Here is a 27,965-nt window from a genome sequence, read left to right as displayed (position 1 = left end):
TAGTTAATAGACGGTAAAACCAGGGTAGAAACATCAGGTTAAAAAGGATTTATTCTGTTATGTAACAAAGTCAGTGTTTAATTTATTGATGATTCAGGAGAGCCAATGCTATAATTTAAACAGTTTACTGTAGCCTGCATGTGGACAACAACATCCAATAAATCTACTTGTAAAAATTATTTAATGGAATGTGAGCCTCATTGGCTAGGCCAGCATTTATTGCACATGGCTAACTCCTATGGAGAAGATGGGGGTGAGCTGCCTTCTTGAACAGCTGCAGTCCATGGGCTGTAACTTGGCCCACAATGCTGTTGGTCAGGCAGATCCAGGATTTTGACCCAGCAACATTGAAGAAAAGGTGATATGTTTCCAAGTCAGGATGGTGAGTGGCTTGGAGGGGAACTTGCAGGGGGTGGTGTTCCCACATGTCTGCTACCCTTGCCCTTCCAGGTTGTACAGGTCGCAGGTTTGGAAGGAGCTGTCTGAGGATCTTTGGTGAGTTTCTGCAGTGCATCTTATAGATAGTACACACTGCTGCTACTGAGCATCAGGATGGTGGGAGTCGATGCTCATGGCTGTGGTGCCAATCAAACATACTGCTCTGTCATGGATGGTGTCAAGCGTCTCGAGTGTTGTCAGAGCTGCAGAAAGTGGGGAGTATTCCATCACATTCCTGACGTGCCTTGTGGATGGTAGACAGGCTTTGGGAATATGAAAGTATGTTAACTGTTGTAGAGTTTCCAGCATCAGTATTGCACTCAAACAGAAAAGCCAGCGATCTCAAAGCAAAGCAAGGACAAACAAGAGAGAGGCACACCAGAACTTGCTGCTGAGTGACTTGGGTGCTCTGCTCTGCAATTCCTTTTATGTTTCTATGTCTGCAAGGGAATAGACATGGAGCTGTGGGGCTTTGTGGTGTCACATTTTTAGTGGAGGAAGATACTAGTTGGTAAGAGCAGAATTCGTACCAAGTTTGATTGGATCAGTATCCCCTCTGGACACTCTCCTGCAGCTGGGAGATGTGAGCCCGTGCAATCCTTTAGCCAGATGTGTGTGTTTCACTTCAAAGCTCAAAAGTTGGAAAAAGGAAACAGGAGAATACTAACCGGAACCAGGTAATGAGAGAGATGACTTGCATTTCTAGAACATGCCGCGTGACCTTAAAATGTTATAATGTTATAACATGAGAAACCTGGCAGCAGATTTGTGCTCAGCAAGCTCTTACAACCAACAATGATTGGATAATTTGGTTCAGCTTGATCAAGGGATAAATATTGGCCGGAGCACTGGGGGTGATCTCCCACTCTCCGTTAAAATAGTGGCCACACGATCCTTCCAGCCACTGCAGAGTGTAGGACAGAGCTTGATTTGTATCATATTCGAGACTTTGAACTGAAAGAAAGATTGAGAGATGATTGCCTGCTTGTGGGGGATCTTGGACAAGGCCTGGATCTGAAGCTGGCTGGGTGAGAAGGCAGCAAGTTCTCTCTATGGACTGATCTACAAACAGTATCGTAAACTCAGACTTGCAAAAGCAAAGTAAAAATGAACAATTGTGTATTTACTCTCAAGCCACAGTCCGAGCCCCAGCCCACATGTCCCTGCTTTACTTCTCACTGCAAGTGCACGCACAGAACTCACAGGACGTGACCAGGCTCGAGAAAGAATCCCAGACGACTGGATCATCAGTGCAGACAGTTCCACCGCCCCTGTGCTCCTGCGCCTGGTCTCTGTTGATATCGCCGATGCAGGTCCACTTCACACCTGAGCCTGGCCTTGTCACACACCATTTGGAATGATCCATGCTGCTTTCGAAGCTAGTGTACGTGCTGAATGTAATGACCTTCACATTGTACACTGAGTACGGCATGGTGCAGTTGGATGGGAGAGTGTGCGCGGAGTTTGGCCAGGTCTGAACCAACAGATCACTCTGAAAGGAGCCTGCCACCCAGCCAGAGTATAAATCTGCAATACAAGGAAATGTTCATGAAGCAGTCAACAATGAGATCTCTACCTCTTCCAATCAGGCCCTCGATATACAACAGTCATTTACTAATCGAAGCAGGAGAAAGAAAGTGAACGGTGAGAATGTGGTTGAAATAAATAACAAATCTATTGAAAGGGAGCTGGATGAATACTGGATAAAGAAATGGATGGGTATGTTGATAGAGTGAGATGGAGTAAGGGTGGTCAGGGCTCACACATGCACTTGTATGGATCCAATGGGCTGAATGGACTGTTTCTATGCTGCACATTCTACAAAATTGCATACAATATTTCCTGCCAGCCTCTAATCAGGGTTAGACTTAGTGTCTAGACCTGAAGGATGCAAAGAGGAAACTGGAATTAAATAGCTCGTGTTAGAACTGTTGGAAAACTCCCCAGTTACATTCAATTATACAAAGAACAAAGAACAATACAGCACAGGAACAGTGCTTCTCGAATGCTGCTGTTGTATCTGCTTCCACCAGCTCATCTGGCGACACTTTGCAGGGCGCTGCTGTGTTATGTGCATCAGCATTGAGAGCTCTCCATAAGGCGCACATGGTCAAAGAGGACGTTTAAATCGAAATGTTCAAAAATTATACAGAAGTTTACTAGATTAGATAGAAGGAAAATTGTTTCCATTGACAGGAAGGTGCAGAGAGCAGCACTAATCAAAAGGTGGTGCGCAAAAGAACAGAGCAAAGACAAAGGGGCAGTAGGAACTGCAGATGCTGGAGAATCTGAGATAACAAGGCGTAGAGCTGGATGAACACAGCAGGGTCAGGCAGCATCAGAGGAGCAGGAAAGCGAGTCTTTTTCCCTTCTGTAGGCTGAGCGGGTTATTGGGATATGGAACATGCAGGCTGAGGGAGGTGGTGGCCATAGATTCAGTTGGAACTTGAACAGCCAACACCCCTACGTTGTCTCCTATCAGACCACACCATTACTCTGCTCCCACCGCCCCACACATTTCATTTACATCCAGCCAGCATACGAAGATGTCTATTGAATCGACTTCTAAAGGAACGGGACAGGTTTAAACAGCAAGTTCCTAGAACAGTTGGGTATGCAGCCAATGCCCAAGATTATTTCAGAGAGAGGGCAGAATAGGAAAATCAAGGAGAAAGAGAGAGAGACAGTGACGAGTACCATACCATCTCCAAATTTTCTGCTCTTTGCAAAACTGGTGAAGAGTTTCCCAGCTGCTGACGAGAGAATGACCTTACTCTGCCAGGGGGGCCTCTCCAGCCTTTCGCCAGTCGCTGCCTTGTTGAGGTTGACCAGGTCTTTGGCGAAAGAGGGCGGGATCGAATGATCGTAGACATGAGGGTTGTTGTACAATAACTGTGTACCTGCAAGGATTTTGTAAAAAAGAAATTTAAGCCCAATTCAGATTCAGAACATTTTCTTTTTCCCTCAGGTTGGGAAGGTTGATATTTCACAGGAATTAGGTGCCAGCTCCTGAGTCTGTATCCACATGGACAGTCCGTTCAGCCCACACTCCACATGAGCACCACCCACCCCACTTCGAACACCCATCAGCTTATCCTTCTCACCCTTTCTCCCTCATGTGTTTATCCAGCTTCCTCCTAAACATGCCTACAGCCCTATACCTTGAGCACTCTGTGACCAATGGTTCCACATTCTCACCTTTCTCTCTGAAAACGCATTCACCAATTATCCTCAGGAGCATCAGCAGGATCCTGTCACTACAGGGTCAGGAGATCCCCTGTTCCCAGGCCTCTTGGGCTAAACTGCGCCCAATGAAATTGGTTAAGAATCTAGACTGAATACTTTGTATAAAAAATAATTTAAAAAAGTGAAGTTACTATAGTCCTGTCAGACAATAGGGCTGCTCAGTAACAGGGGAGAGGCGACTGGTGGGCGTTTAACCCGGAGGTCACTGTGCCCCAGGTGAGGGGTTAGGTCGACATGGGGTGTCATTTCTGGTAACCTCAGCCTGTGTGCGAATTCAGCCCACACTGTTGGCATCACCAGCCAACTGAGCAAACCAACCACTTAAAAAAAGGAAGAGATAACCCAGGAGTTTGACTGACCTATTTCCAGTACAGCACAACCCAGGTCAACGAGCAAATTGACAGTTTTGAGGAGCCATGCCAGTCTGTGCCATCGCTAACAGTCACAAACAAGGGAGCTTTACATTATCTTGAAGGGAAAGCAGCAACGTCTGCTGAGTAATTCTCTCACCAATGTCCTTAAACTGGTCATATCGGTAGGTAACACACAGGAAAGATTGCCCGTTTTTCTTTCCGTTGTGTGGCCACTTGTAGGATTGGTCAGTTCTGGGTGGGAAGAACGGAGTGCTGTGAACCAACCAGAAGCCTCGTACGTCATCCAAAAGGACAATTCCTGAGAATAAAGAGTGCACTAATCAGTACACACTTCTAGTGCTCATACAGTCCAACTGACACTGCATGAATTACTCTAGTCTTGGCTCAAAGGCAAGGGAAGACTGAAAAAGTACAGAATACAGCAGCAACCTTGAGAGAGTCAAATGCCCCTGGACATGGCAGAGGAGCATCAAACTGTATTGGGCACTGAAACAAACAAAAACAGAAGAAATTGCTGGAGAAACTCAGTAGATCTGGCTGCATCTGTGGCGAGAGAGAGACACAGAGTTAATGTTTTGTGTCCAATGACCTGTTCTGAAGGTCAACATATATATCTATTTCTTTATTCAGGACTCTCCCTCCACAGCTGTGGCCAGACTTACTGAGTGTCTCCGGCAATTTCTGTTTCTGTCTGGTCGTGGATCAAGGTAGAAAAATGAACATGCTGCACAAGAACCGAAAGAATGTTGTGATTGTAGAGGGTTGTAGAGCTGGAGGAGCAGATTGAGAGATCGACAGAGGAAGGAGGACCATGTAGAAATCTGAACACTGAATATCAGATTGGCTGAACAGACTGAAAGATGGATGAAGACAATGGGTACATTTTTTAAAAATTTGTTTGTGGGATGTGGGCACCACTGTCTGGGCCCAGCATTTATTGCCTGTCCCTGGTTACTCTTGAGAAGGTGGGGATGAGCTGCCTTTTTGACCTGCTGCAGTCCACCTGCTGTTGGCTGACCAACAATGCCCATTGGGGGAGAATTCCAAGATTTTGATCCAGCAACACTGAAGAAACAGCGATATGTGTCCAGTTCTGGGCGCCCTATTATAGGAAAGATGTGGATGCTTTGGAGAGGGTTCAGAGGAGGTTTACCAGGATGCTGCCTGGACTGGAGGGCTTATCTTATGAAGAGAGGTTGACTGAGCTCGGTCTCTTTTCATTGGAGAAAAGGAGGAGGAGAGGGGACCTAATTGAGGTATACAAGATAATGAGAGGCATAGATAGAGTTGATAGCCAGAGACTATTTCCCAGGGCAGAAATGGCTAGCACGAGGGGTCATAGTTTTAAGCTGGTTGGTGGAAAGTATCGAGGGGATGTCAGAGGCAGGTTCTTTACGCAGAGAGTTGTGAGAGCATGGAATGCGTTGCCAGCAGCAGTTGTGGAAGCAAGGTCATTGGGGTCATTTAAGAGACTGCTGGACATGTATATGGTCACAGAAATTTGAGGGTGCATACATGAGGATCAATGGTCGGCACAACATTGTGGGCTGAAGGGCCTGTTCTGTGCTGTACTGTTCTATGTTCTATGTTTCTAACTCAGGGTAGTGTGTGGCTTGGAGGTGAACTTGCAGGGGGTGGTGTTCCCATGTATCTGCTGCCCCTTGACCTTCGAGATGGAAGTGGTCATGGGTTTGGACTGCGGAATTCCAGAGGTGGCCAAGGAGTCCTTTAGCAGTCAAGCTCAGAGGTAACAAAACCATGGATGTATTTTTCAGCCTTAATCAGGGATGGAAACAAGGGATGGTAAACAGCAGGCTCGAGAAAACATTGATTTAGTCACAAATTCCATGCGGATACATAATGATGCAGAGTGGAGGCAGGAAAAAACAAGCCCTTGCCATAGCTGTCAGAGCATTGCTTCTGGCCTGGAGCTTGAGAGGAAGCTCCACAATCCACGCATTGTTCATTACCTTTTGTATGTCCACCATAACTGGTCAGGGTGGCATTGACCTGGTCGTTGTAGAGGACATATGCCACTTGGTCCCTCTGGAAAAACAAAGCAGAGGATAATGAAAATAGCAATCCCTCCTTAGCAATTCCAAATTTCAACACTGAAATGGATTTTGATTGTATTTTATGTTATGTGTAAGCATATTTCTTGCCAATGACATCGACGTCCCATGGAATAATTATTTAAGCACTGATGTTTGACCACAAATGGAGAATGTCTGGGGGGACCAGAGCCATAGAGTTGCACAGTACAGACCCTTCAGTCCAACTTGTACATGCCGACCAGATATCTTAAATTAATCTAGTCCCATTCGCCAGCGTTTGGCCCATATCCCTCTAATCCCTTCCTATTCATGTACCCATCCAGATGCCTTTTACATGTTGTAACTGTACCGGCCTCCACCACTTCCTCTGGCAGCTCATTTCCAAATACCTACCACCCTCTGTGTGAAAAAGTTGCCCCTTAGGTCCCTTTTAAATCGTTCCTCTCTCACCTTAAACCTATGCCCCTCAGGTTTGGACTCCCCCACCCTGGGGAAAAGACCTTGTCTATTTACCCTATCCATGCCCCTCACGATTTTATAAACCTCTGTAAGGTCACCCCTCAGCCTCTGGTGCTCCAGGGAAAATAGCTCCAGCCTATTCAGCCTCTCCCTGTAGCTCAAACACTCCAACCCTGGCAACATCCTTGTATGTCCTTTCTGAATCCTTTCAAGTTTCATAACGCCCTTCCTATCGCAGGGAGACCAGAATTGAATGCAGTTGTCCAAAATGGCCTAACCAATGTCCTGTAAAGCTGCAACACGTCCTCCTATACTCAATGCACTGACCAATAAATTAGACTTCAGTGATTGGTTGACCTTATGGAGCATTACACCAGACCGGCCTGAGATATGGACAAATCTTCAAATGTGTACCATTTTTAATTAAACCATTCCTTCCTCTTGCATGGAGTTGATAAAAGATCAAAAGGCCATTATTTCATTGAAGAGGAGGGGCGATCTTGCTCAGATCTGAACACTTTTAATCCTATAAAAACTGATTATCTGATCATTATCAGATTGATGTTTGCGGGAGCTTGCTGTGCACAAATTAACTGTCACGTTCCTTTTATTACTTCAGTGGCTACACACCAAAACGTACCTCACTGGCTGTGAAGTGCTTCGAGACACTTATGGCTTAGAAAGGGTGGATGCTGGGAAGTTGTTTCCGTTAGGCGGGGAGACTAAGACCCGTGGGCACAGCCTTAGAATTAGAGGGGGTCAATTTAGAACGGAAATGGGGAGACATTTCTTCAGCCAGAGAGTGCTGGGCCTGTGGAATTCACTGCCACAGAGCGCAGAGATTGATAAATTCTTGATCTTGCAAGGAATTAAGGGCTGGGGGAGAGTGCGGGTAAGTGGAGTTGAAATGCCCATCAGCCATGATTAAATAGTGGAGTGGACTGGATGGGCCGAATGGCCTTACTTCCATTCCTATGTCCAATGGTCTTATGGAGACAGTGGAGGTGATGTGCTATGTAAATGCAAACGATTCTCAAATCCACCGTGAAAAATATCAGAATTCAGTTCCCTGGGCTGGTTAACATTTGAGTGCAAATGTGTTACACTGCCCCAACCCTTACAGTCAAACAACCAAAACAATGCTTGAATTACCTGCTGTTTAGATTTCTCATAGAGCTGCTGTAGAGTCCCTCCCACAGCTCGGTCTGTGTCATTAATCAATCGATTCCCAGTTCTCCAGCCATTGCTTGAGGAGTCCATGTACATGTATTGTAAACCTGTTTTACCGACATGTTTGGGTAACTTGTAAACAATGAACCTGAAAGCAGATGGGTGGGTGGGTGGGGAGAGGGAGGGTCGGAGAGTAAGGAGACAAACGTTAACATCAAAGGTGGCGTGTGCTTGAAGAGAAGGAACTCTGCATCACTCCAGCATTCCCAATAAGGAGGAGCTCACAACCCACCTCATCCCACCTCCTTGACCTGTCCGTCTTCCCTGGACTGACCTATCCCCTCCCTACCTCCCCACCTATACTCTCCTCTCCACCTATCTTCTTTTCTCTCCATCTTCGGTCCGCCTCTCCCTCTCTCCCTATTTATTCCAGAACCCTCACCCCATCCCCCTCTCTGATGAAGGGTCTAGGCCCGAAACATCAGCTTTTTGCTCCTGAGATGCTGCTTGGCCTGCTGTGTTCATCCAGCCTCACATTTTATTATCCAGGACAAAGCAGTCTGCTTGATCAGCATCCCATTCACCAGTCAACATCCTCCACCACCGACACTCAGTACACACTGCAGCTACTATCTACAAGGTGCACTGCAGAATTTCACTGAAGATCCTCAAACAGCACCTTCCACACTGATACCACTTCCATCCAGAAGGACAAGGGGCAGCAGGTAAATGGGAAAACCACCGACCCCTGCAAGTTCACCTCCAAGCCACATACCATCCTGACTGGTCGCTGGGTCATAGGCCTGGAACTCCCTCCTTTAAGGGCATTGCAGGTCAACCTGTAGCACATGGACTGCAGCTGTTTCAAGTAGGCAGCTCAACATCACCTTCTCCAGGGGCATCAAGGGACAGGCAATAAATACTGGTCTTGACAGAGACACCCATCTGTTTTTAAAAATCCTAACACAGGATCACACCTCACAAAAACAGGTAAAAAAATTGACAATCTTTCTGAGAAAGGGAAGCTTCATTGGAGTAATATTTATTACCATAGTTTCTATTGTGCAGAATATGACTACATTCACAGTGGGAACAGAAAGACACTGTACAGAGACAGTAAAGCAGCTTTGCAAAGGCTAATTCTGTGTCATATCCTCGGGGCAGAGGGTATCAAAGTCCCACTTGGGATCAGTTACTACTGTGTCTGTGCTCACAACCAATGCAGAGACTCCAGAAATTAAAGTCACAATTGTGGTAGAGTTAATTCTGACTAGTATAGACCAAGTATTGGGTGTGTTGGCTGGGCGTTTAGCATCTCTTCAATTGTCCCTGATGGAAATAATAATTACAAACAATGTGAAAAATGTCACTGAGTCACTATCATTGGTTAGCAGGTTCACAAAGACAAGATCACGGCATTTCTATGTTAATAAACCCACATATTGACGGATGAGTTTCATGAAAAGATTGGTGGATCTGAGCCAACACACCAGTCAGCAGGACAAAACACAATTGCTGACAATTTAAGTCTCAAATTCGAGGGGATTTGCTTAAAAAAAAATACAGCATGGAAACAGTCCAATGAATCCATGCTGACCATAATCCGAAACTAAACTAGTCCCACCTACCTGTGTTTGGCCCACGTCCGTCCAAATGTTTCCTATTTATGTATCTATCCAAATGTCTTTTCAATGATGTAACCGTACCCATGTCCACCAGTTCCTCTGGAAGTTCATTCCACACACACACTGTTCTGTGTTGAAAAAAAAATGTTGCCCCTCTGACTTCTTTAAATCTTAACCCTCTCTCCTTAAAAATGTGCTGCTTGGTGTTGAAACCCCCACCCAGGGGAAGAGACACCTGCCATCCATTTTACCCATGCACTTCATGGCTTTGTAAACCTGGATGAGGTTAGCCCTCTTCTTTGCTACACTGCCAGAAAACATTTCTCCACTGAACAACAAAACAAGATTATGTCAAATCGGTTACCGAGTGAAACGGTCACATGTGAACATGGAGCTGACGTCACTGAAAGTCAGAAACCTCAATGAGGTGGAAGAAGAGGAGGAAGTGGTCAGTGCTTGGAAACAGAGATAATGGGAACTGCAGATGCTGGAGAATCCGAGATAACAAAGTGTGGAGCTGGATGAACACAGCAGGCCAAGCACCAGGGTCTAGGCCGAAACGTCAGCTTTTGTGCTTCTGGGGTGCTGCTTGGCCTGCTGTGTTCATCCAGCTTCACACTTTGTTATCTCTGTGCTTGGAGATGACCTGCTACCACTCAGTGAGGAGACAAAATGTAGCTTCAGTGTGGAACTTCTGCTTTCGCCAAGTTCTGCTGTTACTCTGGAACAAAAGCAAAGTTGCTGGACAAACTCAGCGGGTCTGGCAGCATCTGTGAAGGAAAAAAAACAGAGTTAATGTTTCAGGTCCGGTGACCCTTTCTCAGAACAGTTCTGGAAATTTCCAGCCACTTTGTTTTTGATCCTGATTTACAGCATCCACAGTTTGCTCAGTTTTTATTCCACTGTTACTGTGACAGTTTGTGTTAACAGCTGTGTCCCAATCCACGCCTGTCGTCATTTCCCAGTGCTACCTGGCTATTGGCAGCATCGTTAAACACTGTTTCTCTTTGCCTATCAGCAATGCCAAGGCACGGGTTGTAACTAGAGACAGGGAGGGTAAGGTGACAGACAGACGTGGAACCTCTGTCCCACCAATCACCTTTCACCATCTTGGCAATGCCGCTGGTCACCACAGTCCATGGGTATGGCTAGCATTCTCACTGTTTACACACAGGGATATTCACAAAGACTGGAAAGTTTGTCTTCTACCATCTGAACCCATATCCCCAGAGCATTAGCCTGCATTCTCAATGACTCGTCCAGTGACATTACACTACACCCCCATCTCTCTAGTCACCACGTTGTATGTGGTCTCTATTTATTCTGTTTCTATCTGAGCTATCATAAACTGCTGATCCCCCTTTGGATGGCACAGTGGCTCAGTGGTTAGCACTGCTTCCTCACAGTGCCCTGGACCTGGGTTCAATTCCAGCCTCGGGCAACTGTGTGGAGTTTGCACATTCTCCCTGTGTCTGCGTGGGTTTCCTCCGGGTGCTCCGGTTTCCTCCCACAGTCCAAAGACGCACAGTTAGGTGGATTGGCCATGGGAAATTGTCCATACTGTTCAGGGATATGTAAGCTAGCAGGGGGTTAGGCAAGGTAGATGTGGGGTTACGGGATACGGTAGGGAGCTAGCTCAGGACGGGATGCTCTTCAGAGGGGCAGTGCAGACTCAATGGGCCAAATTACTTCCTCCCACAATGTAGGGATTCTAGGGTTCCGTGAACCCCATAGAGCTATCTGATCTACACAATCAAATGGCATTCTCCTGAAACAGAAACAGAAACGCAGGAGGTTTGGCAGCATCTGTGGAGAGAAAGAAAGAGTTAAAGTTTCAAGGCCAGAACCTGTTCCTCTCTGCTGTGCTGAGCAGAAAGGTCACTTTCTCCTGTTTTCCTGGCGCTTATTTGAACAAGTTATTGATGGGGAGAACAAAATGCTTTAACCTACCAGTCAACTGGCTGCCCATCATCATCGTAACAGGAAATGTCAGAGGCAGCAAAATATACAGAGCAGGTAACAGCCAGACAAGCAAGTACAGACCAGTAAATGGAGTTGGCCATCTGAAAAACAAGAATATCCAAGAATAACATGCTGGAATTTCCTCCTCCAATCAATATTCATGGTGCTCACTGTGGCAAAACTCAACAATCGTTGCAGCAACCTCCAATAAATTCATCCTACTCCATCAACGCTCCCTTTCCCCCCTTAGCTGTGGTTCCTTGATATCTGGGGTTAGCATGATCTAAATCGCTTTCTGGTTCCCCACTCTTTTCAATGTTAGTAAAATCTTATTCTACTGCAGCAAGGCACTAACTATGTTAACATCCAAAAAAGTGTGGAAGAATGCTAACCTCTTTGGTTATTTGAAGATAAATAATCAATCTGGAAACAAAAAGCTGGTGGAGCTGGAAGTGACAGTGTACATATCACAAATTGCTGAATCTATTTAGCAATGTCCTTTAGGCACAGAAACTGCTGCTCTCGCCTGATCTCAGTGTATATGTGACTCCAGCCCCACACCACAACGTGGTGGTTACTCACTGCTCAAAACAGGATAGGGACAACAGGAAGTACAGGAGGTAATTGTGATCAGAGATAATGGGAACTGCAGATGGTGGAGAATCCAAGACAACAAAGTGTGGAGCTGGATGAACACAGCAGGCCAAGCAGCATCTCAGGAGCACAAAAGCTGACGTTTCAGGCCTAGACCCTTCATCAGAGAGGGGGATGGGGAGAGGGTTCTGGAATAAATAGGGAGAGAGGGGGAGGCGGACTGAAGATGGAGAGAAAAGAAGATAGGTGGAGAGGAGCGTATAGGTGGGGAGGTGGGGAGGGGATAGGTCAGTCCAGGGAAGACGGACAGGTCAAGGAGGCGGGATGAGGTTAGTAGGTAGGAAATGGAGGTGCAGCTTGGGGTGGGAGGAAGGGATGGGTGAGAGGAAGAACCCACCTCACCAGCAAACCTGCAGACAAGGGAGGCGTAGTGGTAGTATGGCGTACTGACCTCTACATCGCCGAGGCCAAACGCCAACTCTCCGACACCTCCTCCTACCGCCCCCTTGATCATGACCCCACCCCCAAGCACCAAACCATCATCTCCAATGCCATCCATGACCTCATCACCTCAGGGGACCTCCCACCCACAGCCTCCAACCTTATTGTTCCCCAACCCACCACGGCCCGTTCTATCTCCTTCCCAAAATCCACAAACCTGCCTGCCCTGGTTGGCCCATTGTCTCAGCCTGTTCCTGCCCCACCAAACTCATTTCCACCTATCTGGACTCCATTTCCTCCCCTTTGGTCCAGGAACTCCCTACCTACATCCGTGACACCACCCACGCCCTCCAAAACTTCCAATTCCCTGGCCCCCAACACATCATTTTCACCATGGACGTCCAGTCCCCATACACCTGCATTCCTCATGCTGATGGCCTCAAGGCCCTCCACTTCTTCCTGTCCCGCAGGCTCGACCAGTTCCCCTCCACCGACACTCTCATCTGCCTAGCCGAACTCGTCCTCACCCTCAACAACTTCTCTTTCGATTCCTCCCACTTCCTACAGACAAAGCGGGTGGCCATGGGCACCCGCATGGGCCCAAGCGATACCTGCCTTTTTGTAGGTTACGTGGAACAGTCCCTCTTCCGCACCTACACTGGCCCCAAACCCCACCTCTTCCTCCGTTACATTGATGACTGTATCGGCGCCGCCTCTTGCTCCCAAGAGGAGCTTGAACAGTTCATCCACTTCACCGACAACTTCCACCCCAACCTCAAGTTCACCTGGGCCATCTCCAACACATCCCTCACCTTCCTGGAACTCTCAGTCTCCATCTCAGGTAACCAGCTAGAAACTGATGTCCATTTCAAGCCCACCGACTCCCACAACTACCTAGAATACACCTCCTCCCACCCACCCTCCTGCAAAAATTCCATCCCCTATTCTCAATTCCTCCGCCTCCGCCGCATCTGCTCCCACAATGACGCATTCCACTCCCGCACATCCCAGATGTCCACGTTCTTCAAGGACCGCAACTTTCCCCCCACAGTGATCGAGAACGCCCTTGACCGCGACTCCCGTATTTCCAGCAACACATCCCTCACACCCCGCCCCCGCCACAACCGCCCTAAGAGGATCCTCCTCATTCTCACATACCACCCCACCAACCTCCGGATACAACGCATCATCCTCCGACACTTGCGCCATCTACAATCCGACCCCACCACCCAAGACATTTTTCCATCCCACCCTTGTCTGCCTTCTGGAGAGATCACTCTCTCCGTGACTCCCCTGTCCGCTCCACACTGCCCTCCAACCCCACCACACCCGGCACCTTCCCCTGCAACCGCAGGAAGTGCTACACTTGCCCCCACACCTCCTCCCTCATCCCCATCCCAGGCCCCAAGATCACTTTCCATATTAAGCAGAGGTTCACCTGCACATCTGCCAATGTGGTATACTGTATCCATTGTACGCGGTGTGGCTTGGGCCTCCTGCAGTGCCACAATGATGCCACCTGAAGGTTGCAGGAACAGCAACTCATATTCCGCTTGGGAACCCTGAAGCCCAATGGTATCAATGTTGACTTCACTAACTTCAAAATCTCCCCTTCCCCCACTGCATCCCAAAACCAGCCCAGTTCATCCCCTCCACCCACTGCATCCCAAAACCAGCCCAGCCTGTCCCCGCCTCCCTAACCTGTTCTTCCTCTCACCCATCCCTTCCTCCCACCCCAAGCCGCACCTCCATCTCCTACCTACTAACCTCATCCCGCCTCCTTGACCTGTCCGTCTTCCCTGGACTGACCTATCCCCTCCCTACCTCCCCACCCCTACTCTCCTCTCCACCTATCTTCTTTTCTCTCCATCTTCGGTCCGCCTCCCCCTCTCTCCCTATTTACTCCAGAACCCTCTCCCCATCCCCCTCTCTGATGAAGGGTCTAGGCCCGAAACGTCAGCTTTTGTGCTCCTGAGATGCTGCTTGGCCTGCTGTGTTCATCCAGCTTCACACTTTGTTATCTAGGAAGTACAGCAGGACAGGCACAAGATTGTCAGCAGATTTACCCAACCTCGTATACTTTTGAAAAAGTGCTAGCAAAGCCCTATCAACTCATTAGCATCTGTAGCTGTGACAATCTCTAGACTAGAGACCAAAAGACCCTGCAGATGCTGGAATCTAAGGTAGATAAACTGGATGCACACAGGAAGCTCAACTGTTTGATAGAACCCTCTCCCCATCCCCCTCTCTGATGAAGGGTCTAGGCCCGAAACGTCAGCTTTTGTGCTCCTGAGATGCTGCTGGGCCTGCTGTGTTCATCCAGCTTCACACTTTGTTATCTTGGATTCTCCAACATCTGCAGTTCCCATTATCTCTGTTTGATGGACTAAACTAGATAAATGTCCAGCACTGACTTACCGAACTAAAGCTATGGACAGACATGAGGTACATAACTAGAGTTTTCCTTCCCACTCTGATGCCTCAATAAACACTTCTCCTCCTCTCTATAAAGAACGATATATTTGCTCAGTACCAGGTACAAATGCTGCAGGTTAAAGAAAAGGCAGTCCTGTCAGGTCAAAATTGTAATCAAAGCGTGCAAGTTCATTTTAAACGGAAATAGAAAGGTGGATGGGGTGATAGGAGACTGTACAATTGGACAGCAGGAACACTAAGGGGGCAGTCTCCACTAAGAGGTCAGATTGCATTCCACACGGGGAGAGAAACAAATAGTCCACAACTGAAGAGATAATGGGAACTGCAGATGCTGGAGATTCCAAGATAATAAAATGTGAGGCTGGATGAACACAGCAGGCCAAGCAGCATCTCAGGAGCACAAAAGCTGACGTTTCGGGCCTAGACCCTTCATCAGAGAGGGGGATGGGGGGAGGGAACTGGAATAAATAGGGAGAGAGGGGGAGGCGGACCGAAGATGGAGAGTAAAGAAGATAGGTGGAGAGGGTGTAGGTGGGGAGGTAGGGAGGGGATAGGTCAGTCCAGGGAAGACGGACAGGTCAAGGAGGTGGGATGAGGTTAGTAGGTAGCTGGGGGTGCGGCTTGGGGTGGGAGGAAGGGATGGGTGAGAGGAAGAACCGGTTAGGGAGGCAGAGACAGGTTGGACTGGTTTTGGGATGCAGTGGGTGGTGGGGAAGAGCTGGGCTGGTTGTGTGGTGCAGTGGGGGGAGGGGATGAACTGGGCTGGTTTAGGGATGCAGTGGGGGAAGGGGAGATTTTGAAACTGGTGAAGTCCACATTGATACCATATGGCTGCAGGGTTCCCAGGCGGAATATGAGTTGCTGTTCCTGCAACCTTCGGGTGGCATCATTGTGGCAGTGCAGGAGGCCCATGATGGACATGTCATCAAGAGAATGGGAGGGGGAGTGGAAATGGTTTGCGAATGGGAGGTGCAGTTGTTTGTTGCGAACTGAGCGGAGGTGTTCTGCAAAGCGGTCCCCAAGCCTCCGCTTGGTTTTCCCAATGTAGAGAAAGCCGCACCGGGTACAGTGGATGCAGTACACCACATTGGCAGATGTGCAGGTGAACCTCTGCTTAATGTGGAATGTCATCTTGGGGCCTGGGATGGGGGTGAGGGAGGAGGTGTGGGGACAAGTGTAGCATTTCCTGCGGTTGCAGGGAAAGGTGCCGGGTGTGGTGGGGTTGGAGGGCAGTGTGGAGCGAACAAGGGAGTCACGGAGAGAGTGGTCTCTCCGGAAAGCAGACAGGGGTGGGGATGGAAAAATGTCTTGGGTGGTGGGGTCGGATTGTAAATGGCGGAAGTGTCGGAGGATAATGCGTTGTATCCGGAGGTTGGTAGGGTGGTGTGTGAGAACGAGGGGGATCCTCTTGGGGCGGTTGTGGCGGGGGCGGGGTGTGAGGGATGTGTCGCGGGAAATGCGGGAGACGCGGTCAAGGGCGTTCTCAATCATCGTGGGGGGGAAGTTGCGGTCCTTAAAGAACTTGGACATTTGGGATGTGCGGGAGTGGAATGTCTTATCGTGGGAGCAGATGCGGCGGAGGCGGAGGAATTGGGAATAGGGGATGGAATTTTTGCAGGAGGGTGGGTGGGAGGAGGTGTATTCTAGGTAGCTGTGGGAGTCGGTGGGCTTGAAATGGACATCAGTTACAAGCTGGTTGCCTGAGATGGAGACTGAGAGGTCCAGGAAGGTGAGGGATGTGCTGGAGATGGCCCAGGTGAACTGAAGGTTGGGGTGGAAGGTGTTGGTGAAGTGGATGAACTGTTCGAGCTCCTCTGGGGAGCAAGAGGCGGCGCCGATACAGTCATCAATGTACCGGAGGAAGAGGTGGGGTTTGGGGCCTGTGTAGGTGCGGAAGATGGACTGTTCCACGTAACCTACAAAGAGGCAGGCATAGCTGGGGCCCATGCGGGTGCCCATGGCCACCCCCTTAGTCTGTAGGAAGTGGGAGGAGTCAAAAGAGAAGTTGTTGAGTGTGAGGACGAGTTCCGCTAGGCGGATGAGAGTGTCGGTGGAGGGGGCCTGGTCGGGCCTGCGGGACAGGAAGAAGCGGAGGGCCTTGAGGCCATCTCCATGCGGAATGCAGGTGTACAGGGACTGGACGTCCATGGTGAATATGAGGTGTTGGGGGCCAGGGAATTGGAAGTCCTGGAGGAGGTGGAGGGCGTGGGTGGTGTCACGGTCATAGGTGGGGAGTTCCTGGACCAAAGGGGAGAAAATGGAGTCCAGATAGGTGGAGATGAGTTCGGTGGGGCAGGAGCAGGACACTGAATCCTGGAATATAATTGACAGTACAAAGACACACACACAGTTTCTCTGTCGCAGTTGGATTACCAGGTCCCTGTGATCTCCCTCTCCCTCAGTCGTTGTCTCTGAACTTTAGTTCCAGCCCTCATGTACTCAGCGTCTGACTTGTGTTTTCACAGCTGAGCCTGAGCCTGAGCCTGAGCCTTCAGCACAAGTTAAAATGCATTCATCATCAGAAAGTTAGCACCCAGTGCAAACCCTTTCTCTTAAATACTTCACAGTGTGTCACAAGGCAGGGGGGTTACATTCACTTCTGTTTGGAAGAGTCCATTTTATACTCTAGTGGGGAAGTTGGAATTGAACCAAATAGCAGCATAAATCAAATCAACAAGACAAGTTAGATCCCTGTTTGAGGGATTTCTCCAGCTTTCTCCATGCATGAAACAATGTTTCGTACTCACTTCTCTGCTTGGAACGGATGAATCTCTGCAGAGCACTGCGTGTTACTGAGATAGAATTGGGAGCAATTTAAACAAGTTGAAATACCAGAAGCCTGTTTCACTCTGAGTCTCGAAAGGTGTGGCTTCACAAAGTGTCAGATATTCACACAATGAGAAAACAAAACTAAAAACAAACCCAAAAAACTGGGAATCAGGAACAAAAACAGAAGTTGCTGGAAAAGCTCAGCAGGTAATGCATTATCTGTGAAGAAAAAATTCAGAGTTAATGTTTTGGGTCCAGTTCTGAGGAAAGGTCACCAGGCCTGAAAGGTTAACTCTGAGAAAATAAAAGTCCTAGAATGGTGACGAAACGTCTGAAAACAAACCTTCTAGCTCAGCGAGCAAACTCACTTCCGTAAAAGTGCTTCGTTGACACACCGTCCTCCTGGTCGGCTCAGCTTCTGAACTGAAAGGGCTGGCAGAAAGGATATGTCAGTATGAGGCTAAACAAAGTTTCACTTCCCATAATTAAAAAATTATCCTCTGTCAATTGTGATGATGTGCAAGTTACTGATTACAGCAGAAAGATTTGGACTCCTCCAAACAGGCATGAATGGAGTCCAGACCCGAAACGTCAGCTTTCCTGCTCCTCTGATGCTGCCTGGCCTGCTGTGTTCCTCCAGCTCCAGACTGTGCTGTCCCAGTTCTCAAACATAACTCTCCATTGCAGTGTCTAAAACCTCCCTCTCAATCTGGACCAGTTCTCTCTTCCCGATATCAGAGTCATGTGATCAGTTACATCATCACAAGTTGCATGAATTTTATTATTCCACAAACACTGCAGCCAAGTTGTGAAGAGCAAGCTCCCCCACACACCAATGTACAGGTCACTGGTTGTCTGATGTTGTTCAGGGGATAATTGTTGGCTGTGACAGCAGTGGGGAACTTTCCTGCCCCAGTTCTTCTTTGAAATAGTGTCTTTAACATTGAGGCAAGAGGACAGGAAGTTGCCTTGGTGTACCATTTCATCTGAGAGACAGCGCCTCTGACAAAGCAGCACTGCCCCAGCACTGCACTACAGTGTCAGCTTTGTCCCTGGATAAGGCTCAAACCTGTAACCATCTGACTTAGGCGACAGCACCACCTACTGGACAGGTACAGGACAGATACTGGAGGTGAACTCACACCGTTCAAGCATCCAGATTCGCTCTGAAAGCGCAAACGTTTGCTCAGTCCGAGGGACAGGCTCTGCAAAGGTTACGAACATGGTGCATTTAATCAGCAGATGTTTAGGAGACAGCCCAGACTGCAAGGAACCTGCAAAGCCAACTGAAAACTCTCCGATTCCACGATAGATCATTGCCAACAGTAGAATATTCCATTCAACATATCAGGTACAGCAGCACAGTCAGTGATTTGTTCAAACATTCTAACTCTATGACAGAGGCAATGGCCTAGTGGTATTATTGCTGGACTGTTAATCCAGAGACCCAGATCACATTCTGGGAACCGAGGTTCAAACCCTACCATGGCAGATGGTGGAATTTGAATTCAATGAAAATGCCTGGAATTAAGAATCTAATGATGACTGTGAGTTCATTGTTGATTGTCAGGGAAAAAAACCATCTGGTTCACTAATGTCCTTTAGGGAATTAAACTCCCATCCTTACCTGGTCTGGCCCTACATGTGACTCCAGACCTGCAGCAATAAAGGTGACTCTAAACTGCCCTCTGGGCAATTAGGAATGGACAATAAATGCTGCCTGGCCAGCAATGTCCTAATTCCATTAATGAATAAAAGCAACAAAAGATACACAAAGGTGTTCTAAACTTTATTTCATTCAAACATTTTACATTAGAGTGGCACAGTGATTCAGTGGTTAGCACTGCAGCTTCACAGTGCCAGGGACCCGGGTTCAATTCCAGCCTCGCACGACTGTGTGGAGTTTACACATTCTCCCCGTGTCTGCGTGGGTTTCCTCCGGGTGCTCCGGTTTCCTACAACAGTCCAAAGCTGTGCAGACTAGGTGGATCAGCCATGGGAAATTACCTGTAGTGTTCAGGGGTGTGTGGGTTATAGGGGCATGGGTCTGGGTGGGATGCTTCAAGGGGTGGTGTGGACTTGTTGGGCCGAAGAGCCTGTCCCACACTGTAGGGAATCTAATTACAGGTGTTAGGAGTGAAGCTTTACAAAACTTTTCTGAATACAGAATGACAAAAATGTACATTATGTTATTATCATTCGGGAATTTGGATTTTTAAGAGCAAGGCAAATGGATTTTGGTTTCCGCTGGGTATAAAAAAATCAGAAAGTTATTCGGAAATGGTAAGCTAACCGCAACATTTTCAAGAAAACTTTGCATGTAAGTGACAAACACAATACTTTTTAGGTGAATTGATTAAAAACTTACACTGTCGACTTTTATAAGACGCACATGAAGCACACCAAGGTCACTACCTTAATTTAGTCAGAAATGCAGTTCAGAAAAATGAAGTCTTTAGGAGATTAGTTTTCGCTCTAGCACATGTGTTGTAGTTTGTGAAGTCTCCAAGTTTAAGAGTCAGGTTGGAAGATTTCATGTTGCCCTCCATGTGTGTACTCTCCGTCTTTAATTCTTCATTGTGTCTGTTCCCCTGGGTTTCGGTGTCTGGTTCCCATCCATGTTCAGCACACTGAAACCGTCGGACATAAAGATATTGCACAATTACTGAACCGGGTTACAGCTGCAGCACTCAGAAACCTTGGCTTCAGGTTGAGTGAATGTTTGATGCTGCCACACCACCAGGATGACAGGATTCAGTCGGGTTATTTGTGAACCAGTGAAGAAGTTAGAAACAGGCAAATCTCCAGCTTGCTTCATCAAAGCTGCTGAGGAACAGAAACCTGACCCACACTGTGGTGTTAATGCCTAATGATGTAGCAACTTCAGCTGTATAAAAACAAATGAGGAAACCCACAAACAACTCGGGTGTTTCAGAATTAGCAATAAATATCAGTGTTTTCTAAAAATACATTAAAAATTGTGGTAGAGACTGAATAATTAGATGCAATGTGATCAAGATTCTGATGATTTGTACTTTACTGGTGACTGTGACACTAGGGCACGTACAGATGAAACCCTTCAATTACATTGGTTCCACTGATCATTTCAGAATGATGTTGACTTCAGTGATTAATTCACAATGACAGTGATTCCACTGATGAATTCACAGCAACATTGATTCCACTGATGATTTCAAATTGACATTGATTTCACTAATGAATTCATAGTATTGCTGATTGCCACTAATGAATTCATGGTGATACTGATTCCACTGATAAATTCACAATGGGGTACAGACTTCACTGATGAATTCACAGTGGCACTGATTCCACTGATAAATTCACAATGACACTGATTTCACTGTTAAATTCAAAGTAACACTGATTTCACTGATGATCTCACAATGAATTTCACTGGTGAATTCACTCCACTGATGCTTGCATTCACCGTTACTCATCGCATGAGAAACTTACATCTGGACTTGTGCTGGAAACTCCTCCATTCTCTTATTGGTCTCTGACCCTGCAAAATCAGCAAGATTTTAAGTGCAAAGTTAGTTATCAATTGAGAGATTGTGAGTGAAGTTTGCCAAAATCACAGTTTTAGCAATGAACCTTTCAAATTGTGACAAATAATGCCACCCTTTGGGACATTAGATTGATGAAAAGACCTCATAGTGCAGGTATGCTACTGGGAGAGGCAGTGGTGCAGCAGTAATCTCTCTGGTCGAGGGACTCAGAACCCCAGGCTATGCCCGGTTGACATCTGATTGTGGGTCCTGCGTACCTTTCTGTATGCTATTAAATTTCAACTTCATAAATGTTTCACTCATTAACTGCCCGGGCAGTCTATCTAGTAATTTAGCTTAAGTCATTGGCATTCGTGGAAACAATGTTTGAATTCTCTGTTCAAAAATGACTTTCTGATCTCTTAAAGAAATAAGTTACCTCCACAGAATTCAAACTAAAATCTCCATTAACTCTACTTTAAAATTCAAATTCCTAAACAATAATCATATATGATAAGACTTTATCACACTGAGTCATTACAAAAGCAGGAAATATTGGTGGGAAATATTCTACTTTGTTACTTAAGTCTCTTTTCCTATCAAAAAGCAGCGGGAATTCCTCAATTAAAGTGGTGGTTTGAGATAATGAGCAAAACCATCATTTAGCACAACTGTGGACATGGAATTATAGAATGTTACAGTGCGGCGGAGGGCATTTGGCTCATCATGTTTATGCTAGCTGTCTTGAACAGAAAATCACCCAGTCCTACTCCCCTACCCTTGGCTCTGAAAATGTAATTATTTATAACTACAACTAAACTACACTTGTGGATTCACGCACAAGTATAATCTGATAGATGTATTTATGTAAGTAAATCACATAAACATTAAGTATGTGAGATTTGTTTTACTTTATTCTGGCAGACACCAGACAGTTTCATTTTTTTTTAAACATGTTGTCTTCCAGGTGAAGTATTCAGATTTCTGATATTATCCAATCTAGAGAGGTTTCCTGATGACAATTTGCTGGCTGTGTCATTAGGGCAGATAATTTGACATCGAATGACATTCTGAAAATCTAAGCTGTGTAGAGCCAGAGACGCATAAAATAAGGATAACAATACATCGCCTTTATACATCCCCATAGATAGGGGGCGCAATGAGCCATGGAAACAAATCCTATTGTGTATACCCTTAGACTGGTCACCACCCCTACATAACTCCAACAAACACCTCTGTAATCTGTCTTGGAGTGTGGTTGTGTTTGTACAAGGTCCTTCATGCTGTCAGTAAGCAGGACTTGCAATTTTTGGATGTAGTCACATTAAAATCTCTAAACCTGCCACATACTGTCACATTTGCTGCCTTCTGCAGTTTCGCAGTAAAACTGTCCCAGAGACAGTGTGAAGCATCACTTGTTACGATTGGCCACATCAAACATAGCCTGAAAGCAATGCAGTGTGTTGCCTCCTGTGCCATGAAGGGTACAGCTTGAAAAGGACTATTAAACACCCCTGCACCACAGGTAAAGAAAGGTGAAAGTTTTGAATGTTGCCAGCAACCCATTATTGAAAGGAAACAGGACAAAATAATTTGAACTAATCTACAAAGTCAATGATCTTGCTAGAGATTGCTTAGATCCCGTCATCAGCTGTACTGGTATCATCTAATATACTGGCTTCAATATTCTACTGGCTAGTCCAACTGAATGACTCAGAAACTGACCTGCAGCTTTTTGACTAACAATTTATTTAAACTTATTTCTTATTCCTGAACTATTTGCATGTGTTTTGTGTTATTTTGACGTTTTGTAACTAATAAATTGACTCTTTCGTTAGCCTAAATCAACCTGCTGAATTGCTTCCTTTTTAAACTGGTCTAGGAGAAGGGTATCCAAATGGAGGCGCTCTTTCTAAAATACCCTTTTTGTGACCAACTAAGGTGGGGGGGGGGGGGGGTGGGGGGGTGGGGGAGGTTAGGTAGATAAAGAAGGGGACCCAATCCATCCTTCCTGCTAAAGGAGCTGAACAATTTGAGGTAACCTGCCCGGAACTGGAACTTATTGGGGGCCCTCACCCAGAGACTAGTTGAAAAACTGGATGAAATTATTACCAGGAAATGTATGGGTGTCTGGTTTGCACCTTCTGAGAATGAATTTTTAAAAATAACTTTGTTGATGTGACATGTAAAATTACTCACATTTAGTAATTTCAGTCAGCAGAAGAACAAAGAAACCAGCCAACTTGATGAAGATTGGGTACACACACCACTTTCCAAAGAAGATTGATTTGAATCGACAAGCTGAAAAATTTCAAACAGGATACTAGGTTAGCATGGTGGATTAGACAGGGAAAAATCCTTTAGCATGATGTGTAAATATAATTGTTGTCAAATTAACTCACTTTTCATTGATTCTTCAAAACCAACCCCTTGCAAAAGTTAATACCAAACCCTCCACCCTCACACTGACTCAATACATACAAAAGAAAGCATGGGTTTCCATAGGGCCTTCCACATCCTCATCCCAAAACACTTTACAGCCAATGAACAACTCTGAAGTATAGGCACAGCACTGACGAAGGAAACTCAGCAGCCAATTGATTGCAGGAAGATCACACACACGCACACAACACAAGATTAGAAGGAGGTAACCTGTTTTAAGTGTTAAATATTGGGCAGGACACTCTGGAAGCTCATACCTTTCTCAAAATACTTTGGGGGTCTTTTAATCTCCTTGGGAGGGTGGAAGAGGCCCTCAGTTTAAAGAGAAGCCTGAGATTTGTAGCTGGTGATTAGGTTCAATGAAATGCTCAGGCCCCTGGGCTGAGTCCTGAAACCACAGCCCGTGAGCGGCTAACTGGGTCCAGTTCTCACAGCCTGGGCGAGCAGCGTAACCAGAATCTGCAAACTCACAGCAGCTCTTACTCTTACTGATGGGTTACAATGGGATGCTTAGCACTAAAACCACAATCAAATATACTTTGTTCTTGCAAGGTTTGCTTTGTTTAGAAAATGAATGTTCTCTGATGAAGGGTCTTGGCCCAAAATGTCAGCTTTTGTGCTCCTGAGATGCTGCTTGGCCTGCTGTGTTCACCCAGCTTCACACTTTTTTATAATGAATGTTCCCTTCCTGGTTTTCAAGTGCTTTCATGGATTAGCACATACTTAGCTCTGCAGCTTCCTCCGACACTAAGATCTGCTGAGATCATTTCTGATTTTGCTGTGCTCAGCACATAGACTTTATTCTCAGTGCCTGTGTTGTTCAGCTGCCTGGGCCTAAACTCTGCAATCCCTGCCCTCCACCTGTTTTCTGCTGATTTGCGAATCCTTAAGACCCCGCGCTCTGACCAAGCTCTGGGTCATCTCATTATCCGCTCGAAGAACAGAACCTCATTTTCCACTTGAGAACTCTACAGCCTTAATATCAAGTTTAACAATTTTAGTGCTTGACGCACCTTCTCCCATGCCCTTACCCTGACACCCACACACCAGGCCTCGTTATCACATAGTCTACTATTATTCACTACTCATTTTACCCCACTACTAGCCCCCATTATTCTCCCAGGCTGATTGTTATCTTCTTTGCCTGTCCAACTGTTCCTCTCTCTTTTGGGGCTCCATCTCCACCTCTCCTTTACTCATTACCCCTCCTCCCACGCTATCTTCTGCATGGCAACCAACTTTTTTCCTACTTGCCATCAGTTCTGAGGAAGGGTACTCAACCTGAAACGTTAACTCTGAGCAGATGCGTGCCAGACCTGCTGAGCTTTTTCAACAATTTCTGTTTATGTTTCTGAATCACCTCTCTTGATAATTCCTTCGGAGATGACAAGATCTGCAGATGCTGGAGTCAGAGTTGATGAAGGATCTAGGCCCAAAACGTCAACTCTCCTGCTCCTCTGATGCTGCCTGACCTGCTGTGCTCCTCCAGCTCCATACTGTATCGAGTGGTAAGCCCCAGTGTGGCTCGGTTGTTTCATAATACTCCTGTGAAGGGCCTTGTGATGGTCTCCTGCACTAGGGATGGCGGGTAGAAAGAGGTTGTTGTTGCACAAAGCGTAAGGCATAAGGGGGCAAACAGTGAGTTGTTAAGAGATTCAACAAACATTGCTTGGTATCATAAATAACAGCACAGTCTGCAAAGATCAGTGATTCTCTCCCGTTCCAAACCAGCCAGCAGAAAGTTCCTGTTAGTAACACTTATGAGTTGTGCATTCAAAGGCAGGGAGAGTTTTCCAACTGGATGCAAAATTGGCTTTATGTTAGGGAGCAGAGGGTGGTGGTAGAGCATTGTTTCTCAGACTGGAAGCCTGTGACCAGCGGTCTGCCACAAGGATCAGTGCTGGGTCCACTTTTGTTTGTCATTGATATAAATGATTTGGAGGACAATATAGGATCAGAGTTAGTAAGTTGTGGATGACACCAAAGTTGGTGCTAGAGTGGACAGTGAAGAAGGTTATCTAAGATCAATTGGCTGACAAGTGGCTAAAGGAGTTTAATTTGGATAAATAGAGGGTATTGCATTTTCGTAAAACAAAAAAGGGAAGGATTTATACAATTAATGGTAGGACCCTAGATAATGTTGTAGAATAGAGACACGGAGGCACTCAGGTTCATAATTCTTTGAAGCTTGTGTCACATGTAGACAGGATGGCTAAAAAGGCATTTAGCACGCTCGCCTGCATTGCTCATATCTTTGAGGATAGCAGTTGGGATGTTATGTTGAAGTTGTAGAGGACATTAGTGAGGCCTCTTCTGGAATACTGCGTCCAGGTGTGGTCGCCCTGTTACATGAACGATGTTATTAAACAGGGGAGGGGTCAGAAAAGATTTACCAGGATGTTGCCAGGACTAGAGGGTTTGAGTTATAAAAATAGACTGGAACATCTGGGAATTTTTTCACCGGAGCATAGGAGGTTGAGGAGTGGCTTTATGGAGGTTTATAAAATCATGAGGGGCATGGATAAGGTGGACGACAAAGATTTTTTCCCTCGGTTGGGAGAATTCATCAGTGGGGGGCATATTTTTAAGGTGGGAGGAGAAAGGTTTAAAAAAAGGCATGAGGGGTAACTTTTATTTTACACAGAGAATGGCTCGTGTGTGGAATGAACTGCCACTGTCATAGAGTCATACCGCATCGAAACAGAGCCTTCGGCCCAACTCGCTCATGCTGACCAGATACCCTAAATAAATCTAGTCCCATTTGCCAACATTTTGTCCTATCCCTCTAAACCCTTTCTATTCATGTACCCATCCAGATCCCTTTTAAATGTTGTAATTGTACCAGCCTCCACCACTTCCTCTGGCAGCTCATTCCATACACGCACCACCCTCTGTGAAAAGAAGTTGCCCCTCAGGTCCCTTTTATATCTTCCTACTGTGACCTTAAACCTATGCCCCTCTAGTTCTGGACTCTCCTACCCTGGTGAAAGACCTTTTCTATTTACCCTATCCATGCCCCTCATGATTTTATAAACCTCTCTAAGGTCACCCCTCAGCCTCTGGTGCTCCAAGGAAAATAACCCCAGCCTATTCAGCTGCTCCCTACAGCTCAAACCCGCCAACCCCGGCAATATCCTTGTAAATCTTTTCTGCAGCCTTTCAATTTTCATAACACCCTTCCTGTATCAAGGAGACCAGAATTGCACGCAGTCTTCCGATAGTGGTTTAACCAATGTCCTGTACAGCCACATCATGACTTCCCAACTCATGTACTCGACACGCTGACCAATAAAGGCAAGCGTACCAGAAGTGGTGGATGCAGGTACAGTTACAATGTGTAAAAGATGTTTGGATAAGTTCATGAATAGGAATGGTTTGGAGGGACATGGGCCAAAAGCAGGTATGTGGAATTTGTTTAGTTTGGGATTATGGTTGGCATAGACATTAGTCTAACCACAGTACCACTGTATGACTCTATAACTCTGGAATAATGTCCTCTCTGACAACACCAATATCACACCTTACACCTCCAATTCCTGTATCAAAATCTACCTGGATTTTGCTGGCCTCATTGCTGTTTTTGATTGTGATCTAGATCGAAGTTCTCAAAATCATCATACTTTTCATCTGCAATCATTCTGGAAGACAACGTAGAAAGTGGTGCTCAGCTTTGCAGGGAGCAGATAACGGGTTGGGTAACTTTATATTGTCTGCATTATTGAAGATTAAGAGCAGTTCCTAAAATCCAAATGTGACTCACCCAGCCAAGCCCACTTTTGCAGAATTGAAACACTTGCTAGAAAAGCTGACACAGATGTTTGTGATTTGATATAAGTTTGACTGAAGAAAGAAAGTGTCAATAATGATCTAATTGCCTAAGCTGCACAAAATTAATGCAAACATTTCAGAAATGAAATAGAACATCTAGCATCAAAGGAGGCCATTTGGACCATCAAGTCTGTACTAGCTGAATAAACCAACTGTGTATTTTGGAAAACTACCCGAGACTACACAATCTTTCCTGCAAATTTCAGGTTTGGCAACATCCTTGTTAATCTCCTCTGTACTCTCTCTCTCCCGAGAAATTTTGCCCTTCCTGTGATGTGGTGACCAGAATAGCATAAAAAGCCCCAACTGCTGCCTAATCAATGCAGAGACTTCCACCTTGATGGCTCATTTATCATGAATAGGCTCAGTGTCTCAAACTGACAAGTACGTCACTGACACAGATACACAGCTCGAGGGGCAAGAAGCAGTACAGGGTTCCAAGTCCTGGACAAAAGCTAGTCTGTGGGCTCCTGTTGGGGCCAGTACATCTGACTGGATGGCTATCAATGAGAGGAGGGAGGTCTGTAAAGGGCAGGGACACAAGGTAAGATCCAGCAGGAGGGCAGAACTCCTGCATTGGCTTGGGGCCATATTAGTGTTACTTCAGTGCTCCATCCC

General features: G+C 46.3%; 1 protein-coding gene across 11 annotated transcripts; it reads right to left on the bottom strand.

Moving 5' to 3' along the window:
• Positions 1-33: 33 nt before the first annotated feature.
• dnase2 (deoxyribonuclease II, lysosomal) lies at positions 34-20,398 on the bottom strand. Of its 11 annotated transcripts, none has more exons than XM_048522112.2 (8): positions 19,937-20,398; positions 17,912-18,000; positions 11,317-11,429; positions 7,724-7,889; positions 6,029-6,104; positions 4,195-4,356; positions 3,141-3,338; positions 34-1,965 (listed from the first exon to the last, which is right to left on the bottom strand). In XM_048522112.2, the coding sequence occupies exons 3-8, from the start codon at positions 11,427-11,429 to the stop codon at positions 1,607-1,609; spliced, it is 1,074 nt and encodes a 357-aa protein (XP_048378069.1). In that variant the 5' UTR covers positions 17,912-18,000; positions 19,937-20,398; the 3' UTR covers positions 34-1,606. The 11 variants fall into 11 exon arrangements, with proteins under 11 accessions (XP_048378069.1, XP_048378074.1, XP_048378071.1 ...); XM_048522117.2 differs by having other exon boundaries at positions 17,937-18,000; XM_048522114.2 differs by lacking the exon at positions 19,937-20,398 and adding an exon at positions 18,104-18,293.
• Positions 20,399-27,965: the final 7,567 nt, after the last annotated feature.

The sequence above is a fragment of the Stegostoma tigrinum genome, chromosome 35, assembly GCF_030684315.1.
Source record: "Stegostoma tigrinum isolate sSteTig4 chromosome 35, sSteTig4.hap1, whole genome shotgun sequence".
Lineage (NCBI taxonomy): Eukaryota > Metazoa > Chordata > Chondrichthyes > Orectolobiformes > Stegostomatidae > Stegostoma > Stegostoma tigrinum.
The sequence above is the reverse complement of the archived record's forward strand: the minus strand, read 5'-3'. Positions and strand labels throughout refer to the sequence as shown.

What these genes read in the sequence shown, in the direction of transcription:
- dnase2 (XM_048522112.2), bottom strand. Translation starts at nt 11,429, where the DNA reads ATGGCCAACTCCATTTACTGGTCTGTACTTGCTTGTCTGGCTGTTACC. An exon ending in GATGGGCAGCCAGTTGACTG is followed by an intron (nt 7,890 to 11,316) that starts GTAGGTTAAAGC and finishes ATCTGCTTTCAG; the next exon opens with GTTCATTGTTTACAAGTTAC. An exon ending in ATGAGAAATCTAAACAGCAG is followed by an intron (nt 6,105 to 7,723) that starts GTAATTCAAGCA and finishes TTGTTTTTCCAG; the next exon opens with AGGGACCAAGTGGCATATGT.